The sequence below is a fragment of the Rhamphochromis longiceps genome, linkage group LG23 (assembly GCF_057381845.1).
Source record: "Rhamphochromis longiceps isolate RC_006_pf linkage group LG23, R_longiceps_female_GT1.1, whole genome shotgun sequence".
In the NCBI taxonomy this organism is placed as follows: Eukaryota; Metazoa; Chordata; class Actinopteri; order Cichliformes; family Cichlidae; genus Rhamphochromis; species Rhamphochromis longiceps.
The window spans coordinates 5,044,549-5,054,952 of record NC_140578.1 but is presented as its reverse complement, the minus strand read 5'-3'; the positions used below and the strand labels follow the sequence as shown (position 1 = coordinate 5,054,952).

Sequence of the window (10,404 nt, the reverse complement as noted above, 5' to 3'; positions counted from 1 at the left end):
ACAACATCAACCTAGAGAGCACATTAGGAACTAACTTGGTTACATTGTTAGCTTTGCTGTGTGGCAACATCCAGCATTTTTTTTCCAGTGATTCACTGTGCCATACCATACTTTAAGCTATTGATTGGTTTACTGACTTTTTTTTGCATAACACATTTACAGATATACATGGTTATTTGTTGTTTGTGCAAAATAGCAAACACTAAACACAAAAAAATACCCGAGGCTGGGTGCATATAGGCCTGTTGTTACCAAGAGCATGAAAGCAAATGTTTTCATGTAAAAATCAGGCCAGAAGGGTTTAGAAACCTGATTGGCCAATGGCTGGTCAGATGGGAACTCCTACTTGCTGTCAACATGTGATGTGACTCCAGACTTATGTGATATGTTTATAGCCATGAGTCTGCTGTTAAGGTAATCTCATTAAGGACACCTGTGTATAATAAAAATATTGCTTAGATTTTAGCTGACAACCTCAAAAATAAAAACAGACCTGAAAACAAAGTGTAATCAATCATTTTGCTCTCCAGCCCTTATGCAACTATGTGATGTCTGAGACCTTTCACTGCTATCTCAGGGCCACCAGATTGATGAAAAATTTAAAACAACACAACCTTTTTTCCTGTGTGACTACTTATTTTACTGTCTTCTGTCTCAGGTTTGACACTTGACAGCACTTCCAATAACTGCTGTCAAACACTGACACATGAAAAATACAAAATCCACATTTGATGAAATAGTTTTGTTCAAAAACAGATGCTACAAAACCTTTAAATACTTGGAGCATGCCTGTTGGCTCATAAGGTGGTTGACAGTAATCCAATGGAAAAGTAGCATGTGTCAAAATAAATCTAGTGTGCTGCCAAATTGCAAAAACACATCTCTGGTTGTCATGTGAAGACGGTGAGCAGGGGGGCAATGAACCTGCAGGGATAACACGAGTTCAGTGGAGACACTGTGTGGTGATACAGATTCACTGGGGGTAATTATATTGACCAGTCTCCAGTTCCTTAAGGCTTTTAAGCTAACATATTAGTATGAATCCTCATTTACAACAGGCAAAAACTAAACTGCATATTTATTATTTATCATGGGACAGAAATGAGAAACTTGTCAAGAGTGAGTAGTATCTTTAGTCACTGGCTACACTGTGAAATACCCTCAAGTCACCACTTGATACACAAAAGCACCACCATGTGGTGGCATTTTGTAAACCACATGTGTGATTTTTTAAAGCACACATTCTAATTGTAATGCATATATATATATTTAATAACCAATAAGTGTCAGATCTATTCAACCCAACTGCCATAATGATATTTCAGGAGCTCATTCCTAGCATTCTTCATGAAACTATACAATAACTCTTTTTTTGTGTGACAGGCACAAGATTTCACACTCATATTTCTGTATCATACCTTCTTGTAGCTGTTTGTCATATTTATTGTGTACATACTATTTATTAATTCAAATTCTTTTTACTCTCTAACTTGTGTTTTTGTTTATTTTTTGTAATCATTTTTGTATATACAATTTTTTTAATACTTTATCCCACTGCTGTAATGCAATAATTTGCCTTGTGGTTGTGGAATCTATCTATCTATCTATCTATCTATCTATCTATCTATCTATCTATCTATCTATCTATCCATCCTTCCATCCTGTCAGTAAGGGAAACTGAATGTTGAGGTTTACCAAGGGCAACATTTATGGCACCATCCACAGTCACTATTAACTTAATTCTATCTATGTTATTTTTGTTTTTATTTTTGTATTTTTTATGGCAAAGTTTTTATATGACAGTGTCAGCAGTTCACTGTGATCTACAATGTTTACGTCTAATATTTTTTGGCATATCGAAGTCCAGTAACATGAATTGTCCCTGTTAAATAAATAAAACTTAACAAATCCATGTAATCTATTACAAAATATTAAACTGACTATAACATTTCATTGCATTCTATGTCGACAATAGCTTTATTAAAGCCACACATTGTAATATTATGTGTTTATGTTCACTCACAAGGTCAGCGTCATTTCTAGCAAGTTCACGTGGTGTCCTGATTGTCCTTTTCGGGGCTCCGTAGTTTTTCCTCTTTACCTGTTTAGTAGCTAATGATGGCTGAAGCTCCTCCATGGCCCAGCCGGTTTTTCTGTCATAGATGCTCAGCAGAGATCAATCCTCGGCTTCCCGTAAGTGTAGTGGATAAAAATTGTAGAGAATAAAATTTGGACAAACTGAAAACGCGATGGGATCGGCGGTACTTTCTTATGTATTGTTTTAGTAAGAGGACAACAATTAGCATGCTAACGGTATTAGCAGATTCCTACGATGTAGCGTTTATCTCGCCAACCCTGCCCAGTTAGTTAGCTACTCCTCTAAATAGAGGATCGGCTGTTATACAACGTCAAACTGCGTAAGCCTCACTGACAGATGGATTTCTAATTTGTAATATCTTTTGAAAAAAATGCTGGTCCTTATTTGATGGGATTTCGATGGGTATTAGCCTGACCGCTAGCTACACTTACTAGCAGTAACTAACGGTAGAATTGGAATCTTTATAATTATAGACTTCGGGACTTTCATAATTATATCGGAAAATTCTTTTCAAACTGAACAGTTTTTTTTAATCGCTTGTGTGCATGTTTCTGTCAGTCCGGCTGAAAGGATCTGTCACAGGATGCTAAACATGCCGTTTAGAGTGTCAAATATCAGCTAACGGTTTGTGTAGGGTGGTGAAAATGACTTGGAATGTGCTGTTGTGTATGTCTCTAACATGTGAACAACTAGCGACATTTTATTCTTGGCTTTTTTGAAGAACATAATTCAAGTGTAACTGGTTGCAGTTGTTATTCATTCCACTAGTGTTGGTTGATAATATCGAAAATTGTACATATTTGTTTTGATATTACTGATATTATATAAATGTACATATTACGATGGATTATATGTAAGCTATATGTGATAAAATTTCATTTTGACCAGTCAGACTTCCACTTCTGTTTTTGATGTCTTCTCAGTTAACTGAGATAAAAACGGGGCACAAGGGACAGAAAATATCTTGAACAGTATTGGGTAATGCAAATTAAACTATACTGAAAATGTGTAGGGAATGACTTTATTCATAATTTTTCCTATTAGAAATAGATTTGTAAATGCGATTTTTTTGTAACAGATGTTATGAACTTCGTTTATCGTTTTTGTAAACCGTGACAAATGCATGTCAAAAACTTAAAGGGAACTCCGGCTATTAAGACATGTTTGCGCTAAAATATGTACTGTGCTTTCAATAAAACATGTGTGATATTAAAATACACCAAATGTTTTCCTTTTAAGCACATTTTATATAAAACCGATTTACCAGTAGGTCGCCATTGTTATTTACTTCTCAATGCACTCTGGGTAGTGATGTCATACGGTTGCACCGCATCCAGTTAGCAGCACACTGGAAATGGCTTCTGTTCAACCTTTCCAGTTTGAACCAGAGCAAACCGAGAGAGAGAATGAAAATAGTCAACCAGCACCTAGTTTAGATGAAGATGAAAACAATCCGCCACACGAGGACGAGAGAGTGAGGGAAAACTACTGGTCCCTATGCGGCTATTGCTTGCCAATGGCAACAGCGACTGAGAGCGTTTGTTGTAAAGCACCAAAACTTTTTGAAGCCGTATGTCTTAATCCACATGTTCTTTGGGCTGCCCTTGTTAGCCTCCATGACCGGTATCCGGTCTTTAAGTGATGACATTATGACAACACAACATTATGAATCGTGTTTCTGGGCCCAAAGTAGTCTGCATTTAATAAGACTGTTGTGTTTTTAACACGTTTCAATGCTTTGTATCTTATTCGATTTAATCTCAACAATCCCCTAAAAACAGTCAGTGATCACTGTCGGCTTCTCACGGTTTGTATTACCGCTAATCACTTTAAAGCTCGGTTTTTAAACCCTTACGATGTAACTAGCCCAGCCGATGCAGCAGCATTATATTAATGACTAACCTTATATTGTTGATGGATTATCTCGGTGGTTCTACCAAATCGTAACCAGGTCACTAATAGGCAAGTTAGTTAATACGGTTGCTACACTTTAAAAAACAAAACAGGTTAACTGAACGAAAGCACCTATACTACCGACAACCAATACACGTCATCGTCCCAGAATGCATTGTGTGCGAAAAAACATGGCTGCTCCCACGGCTCCAAAATAGTTTTAAATAACAAAGATTTAATGAATAACAAAAAAAAATGTAGTTATTCTCAAGTATGTTTTTATGTAGTGGAGATAATTTGTAACATATTTAGAGTAACTTGTAATAATAGTCGGGGTTCCCTTTAAAAAATAACCCCCCATCCCAATAATTTTTAAACCATGGAACTAAACTGAAATGACCAAACCTACTCCAATTAAGTGAGAAAAACTCTATCTATCTATCTATCTATCTATCTATCTATCTATCTATCTATCTATCTATCTATCTATCTATCTATCTATCTATCAATCAATCAAAGAGACATCTTCTATTTTTTTTAAGCTGACCTGAAACAGCTCACCTAGGAGGGATCCTACTGCGATGCTCATCTACCGTAGCTAGCTTGTTTTTGATATGGAGGAGTAGTGGCTCTGACCCCTACTTTAATGACTGAGCTCCTCATCCTGTCTCAAAGGCTGACCCAAGCCACCCTTCGAAAGAAGCTAATTTCCGCCTCTTGTACGCATGATCTTATTCTTTCAGGCTCTATACCCACATGTAACCATACACAAGTTAATATATTTATTTATTTATTTTTCCTTTTAGAAACAACAGCAGCACATAGACTGCACTAACACGTCCCACCACATTAGAATAAAATACATTTAAACAACTGTTTTATTTACAGTCCATCACACTTTAAACAAAAGTAATCGGTGAAAATACTTGCAATTGATTTTCTTTTTTTTTAACCAAAACCCTGAAAGTAAGCTTTTCCAGTCTAGGGTATATGTTAAGCATAAGTTGCTTAACATATACCCTGATGTAGCCTGTGGAGTCACTTGCAAATATGTAAGATTTAAATGACAAGCAGTTATGTGATCATTTTTTGATTAAAGGTTAAAGTTGCCTTTTGTCTGTTTTCAGTCTTTTTTTTCTGGATAGCTTGAATGAAAAATAAATTGTATTAATCAATGCTGGCTGCAGATGCATTAACTCTTACAGTTAAAATAGTATGTAGCATTTGCAGATAAATCAATTTATCTCTTTGTAAATTGTGAGTGAGGAAGCAAAGAAAGTATTTTGTAGGGAATAATGTTACATGAATGGCAATAATTATTACACTTCGCAAAGAATGTACATCTTGTTATTAGAATTGAAAGGGTTTTTTTCCTCACAATCAGAGAACAACATTATGTGTTTGCTCATACTACTGTCTTGTTTTACAGGAGTATACATGTCCAAGATGTGAGTCAGGGTTTATTGAAGAACTGCTGGAAGAAAGAAGGTGTGTAAAAAGTGTATATTGAAAACAGTTTAACCCTGTGTAAAACAAATTTTGTAGTTTTTGTTGATATATGTCTGTATATTTCCTATTTCTCGAAAGGAACAAAGAAATAAATCACATCATTTCCTAAAGGGATTTTTAAAGTATTCTGATTCTGATTTTATTTATTTTTATATATATATATATATATATATATATATTAGAAAATCAGTAGGATGAGCATTCCATAATTAGTTGTAGATGATGAAATTTAGGAAACCTCCAGTAGCAGAAATAGAAAGCAAACTAATTCACTTGCTTAAATATAAATGTTTCCGTATATGCTTTGCATATACTGTGAGATGGAAGATTGTGTTATTTTCTTCCATTAAAGGGTGGCCTAAAAAATCTAATAACTAATCTGATGTAATCAACATATGGCCATGAGTTTTTGTCCTTTTTTAGGTGTCTTTAATGATGTTATCCTCTAAGTTGTACATGGTAACAGTTTGCAAAAAGTAAATAATCTAGAAAACAAAGTGAAATGGCAGCAAAACATTACAAATATATAAAAGGATAAAAACGTTGACACATGGTCATTTCCTTTGATGTCACTGGGTCTAAACATAACACTCTCAATGATGTTCCCCTGTTTAGTGCTGACAATGGCTCCATGTCTACCATCTCCAGCGGGCCCCAGAATCAACAACCATTTGAGGTTTCTAACCCATTCTTTATTCAGACTCTGTCTTTATCATCTAACCTCCCCCTGTTTTGTACCGCTCTGCCTCTGTTATGCACACTATTGTGTAACAGAGTCAGCATTTCTTAAAACTGCTTCCAGTGACGTTTGTGCTAATATGTTATCATGCATGATGAACTTTGTCTTGGAGTTTGCACTTTAGCTTTTGAAGCTGCAGTTTTGAGCTTTACAGTGTATTTTATTGAATAATTTGTCTAGCTTTACTTTTCCCTGTTAAAAATAGGCATCAGTAATCTAAAGATTTTTTTAAAAGTGATAGTTACTCAGGCTTTAATGATCAGTAAACAGGGAAATGCTGCAAGTCAGCATTCTGTGACTGTACCATTGGTGAACCTTGACCTAATTATCAACCAAACCATTAACTTTCAAAGTGTTTTTGTATTGAATGTAAAAGTTTGGTGTTTGTACTCCAAAAGCTTCACTTGTTTGTACCAAGTCAGTGTGTTTGCTTTCGTTTATTTGTGTCCCAGAATGCGGACCAGCACCTGTTTACATTCCCTTCAGGCTATGGCCAGTTTGCCCTGGGTGTCTTTGATGATAGCTTTGACTTTGGGGCTGGACTCACAACAGAGGATAACAGGGATGCTGAAAACCGTCGGGAAAGGGAAGCTGCATCTCGGCAACGATATGGTGCCAGGCAACCAAGAAGTCGCCATGGTTCAAGACGACAAGCAGGGAGACACGAGGGAGTTCCCACTTTAGAGGGGTAAAGAGTGCAGATTGTGAAGTGAAGCGGTGTTTTGTTTTGTTTCGTTTTATTTTGTTTGTGCTTGCTGGGCAATTTATTAATATTCCTGCCTCCTACTCTGTCATATCTTTTTATGTTCTTTTTCATAGAATCATTCAGCAGTTAGTAAATGGAATAATTGCACCTACGGCAATGCCAAACATTGGTGTTGGACCCTGGTGAGTTTGTGAAATAGATGTGTTAAAATAGAGTGGGAGTTCACACCAAAATGTGCTTACTTTGTTCTAATGTCCCATTCTTTTTAAAGGGGTGTTCTTCACTCAAATCCTATGGACTATGCCTGGGGTGCTAATGGATTAGATGCTATTATAACACAGGTATTCTTTTAGAAACTTTGTTTTTTAAGTGATTGTATTAACATTGTAGATACTGATGCGAATGAAATGTGTCTTTCAATTTATCCTCCTTTCTAATATTCTCCTTTCTTTAATGTTTAGTTATTAAATCAGTTTGAGAATACAGGACCACCACCTGCTGATAGAGATAAAATAAAAAGTCTTCCTACAGTACAAATTACAGATGAGCATGTTGGTAAGTTAAAAAAGTTACAACAGCTTTGCAGGCTATTGCAAGTATGTCATCAGATTTCAGTTGTTTGACTTATTCTTTTTAATCAAGTATGACTATTTATTTGTAGATTTAAGTAAATAACTTTAGGGTATTATAAGTCACTATTTTACTTTAAAAATACTAATAATGGGAATATACTTGCTCCTAACTTAACAAATGTTTCCACTGGATATTAAAGAATATGGAGCTTTTCCTGAAAAATAAGTCCTAATGCTATTTGCCTGTCAGTAAAAGTTTCATCCAGAACTAACTGTTGACCTATTTGCACCATATTTAACTATATTTTTTGACATTTCAGCTTCAGGACTGGAATGTCCAGTGTGTAAAGAAGATTACAGTGTTGGTGAAAATGTGAGGCAGCTCCCATGCAATCACATGTTTCACAATGATTGCATAGTCCCTTGGTTGGAACAGGTACTAGACATCATCTATTCAGTATTCTTTACCCTTACAGTAAATATTCAGTTGTTGCTGACTGAAACATTGGGCTAAATGGGACTCTAAAAAGGTTTTATATTTTTCTCCAGCATGACACTTGTCCAGTGTGCAGGAAAAGCTTGAGTGGACAGAACACAGCAACAAACCCTCCAGAACTATCAGGGATGAATTTTACCTCCTCCTCTTCCTCTTCCTCCTCCTCCTCCTCATCATCCTCCTCAACACCCCAGTCCTCAAGTTCAACCAGCAATGAGAACTCCACAGATAATTCGTAGGAAGAACATGTGTCACCCCATGAGCTGTTTTTAGCTCTCAGGCTGCTGTACTTCAGAGCAGTGACCTCCATCCTCTCCCTGCCGAAGGGCCGAAACCTGAGTGCATCTCCCCAGGAGCACTCACGCTGATTCACGGATAAGTGATACATGAGGCCCATGTATTTCTGCCCATCCTGTTGCTCCCACCTTCATCAGGATTCTGAACAAAGGAAGGGCAGAGGCCTGGAGTGCACCTTCAGTCAGGGAGGATGCATAGAAGCATGGATACTTAAAGAGGCTTGATCTGCCTGAATCACCTCATACAAGAAGAGAAAAAAAGAATCCAAAGGTAGAAAACTAGAACAAGACAGTTGCTGTTCTTTTTTTTATTTCTCATTTTTCAATCTCTTGATTTGTTTGTTTTATGATGACCCACTTTTTTCAGTAAAGCAAGAGAATAATAAAGCTATCCCTTTTTAAGGAGCATTCATATCTCGCATATTAAATGACCCAAAATGCACTATAGTGCACTGCTTAAGCGTGCACTTTGAACTTACATTGAAACAATATTATATCTGACCCCTTTAGCTCTTTAAAAAAAAACTGACAATAGTTTCTATAATTATTTTATTGTCAACCTGTACTTGCTATTTTAAGATTACCTGAATCACACAGGTACCATTGTTTGCACTTGAAATGATCTGTTAAATTGCAGTAAATTTTTTATCAATTGCCACATACTTTATGATTTATATTTGCAACCATAAAAGATGTTTCCACATATGATACACGTGATACATTTTGAAACATTTCTGTGCATTTTAATTTAAACATAAATATTTTCAAAAGTTGCCAGTTGAATTCCTCTTGATTTGCAGTATGATCATGTACAGACAAAACTGTCTAACAGATGAAAATAAAGATGTTTGGGTGCTAGCACTCATTTCCTGTAAGTCATTCTTAGGGTGTGGTTACAATACTCTAAAGGCTTTCCAATAAGTCTTACAACAACAGTGTTTTACGTGTATTCATTTTTTTATACTCTGACTGTGGTGCTGTGGTTTAAAAACTAAATGGTAGTGCAGTAATCATAAAAACTGGGTCATTTTAAAAGAGGAGAGGTTAAAACATACCCTCTTGATACCCTTTTGTTCAAGTACCAAATAAAAAAAAAAACTAATGATATGGTGAACTTTTAAGTTGTTCTGGTTCCCAGTCTAAATTATTTGTTCCTGTCATGACGCCTTCAAAGCTGTCTAGAACAGCCAAGCATCAACCAAGGAACAATGACCCCATTAGTGAGCACTTCTGGACCTGTTTTCAATGCATAATAAGATTTTGTGATAATTTTGTACTTTCAAAGTAAGGCCTGGTCCAAAGGCATGCAGCTAGTAAACAGATTCTATATTAAATCCTTCACTGGTGTACTTGCCTGTCTAATGTTATCAAGAAGCCAATAAATTCTGTTTCCTTTAATTGTTTAGCCATATGGGTGTATTTCCTCTACATTGTACTGCACATCAGGGGTTTTATGTTCAAAGATGGCATTGTTATGGACAGAACACTGATCTTACTGGAAGACAGATGAATACATATAGCTCAGAGTTTGCTCTCACAAGGGGAAATTACAGATTCATAATCTTTCTTTAAAAACAAACAAACAAACGATACAAAACATTGTTGACCTTGTTGTTTTGCCTTCTAGCTGTGAAGCTGGAATATATCAGGCTTATTAAATATTTGGTTGCTGTAGATTCAGTGGTTCTGGTGCCGGTTAAAAGTCTAGACTTATGATTTTTAAAAAATACATAATGTGAATATGTATTGGCTTTATTTTTCTAGAGCTGCAGGTTTTGCAAATCTTTTAATAACAGAAACCTGAATAAAATGAAAATATTTAAATATTTCATGTTGGAGTATTTTTTATATTTCCAGAAGAATTATCTTATTTAACCCCCGCGACCCTGAAAAGGATAAGCAGAAGCGAATGGATGGATGGATTATCTTATTTAAATATTATTTAATATTCATTCCAAAACTCCATTTGTTTTTACTCTAGCCATTTACCTGTGAAGAACAGCCTACGTTTAGGTTGGATGTGTTTTCCCAAACAAAACTAGTTGAAATTTTTTATTCTTCTTCTAATGTCCTTTCCTCTGTGTTTTTTTATTTC

General features: G+C 35.8%; 1 protein-coding gene across 1 annotated transcript; it reads left to right on the top strand.

Annotated features, from left to right (window-relative positions):
* Window positions 1–2,080: 2,080 nt before the first annotated feature.
* Window positions 2,081–9,896, top strand: LOC146641061 (E3 ubiquitin-protein ligase RNF126-like). Its single transcript, XM_085398971.1, has 9 exons — window positions 2,081–2,193; window positions 5,421–5,479; window positions 6,116–6,176; window positions 6,692–6,927; window positions 7,059–7,127; window positions 7,217–7,286; window positions 7,407–7,500; window positions 7,838–7,953; window positions 8,067–9,896. Exons 1-9 carry the CDS (start codon window positions 2,116–2,118, stop codon window positions 8,250–8,252), a joined length of 969 nt encoding a protein of 322 aa, XP_085255097.1. The 5' UTR covers window positions 2,081–2,115; the 3' UTR covers window positions 8,253–9,896.
* Window positions 9,897–10,404: the final 508 nt, after the last annotated feature.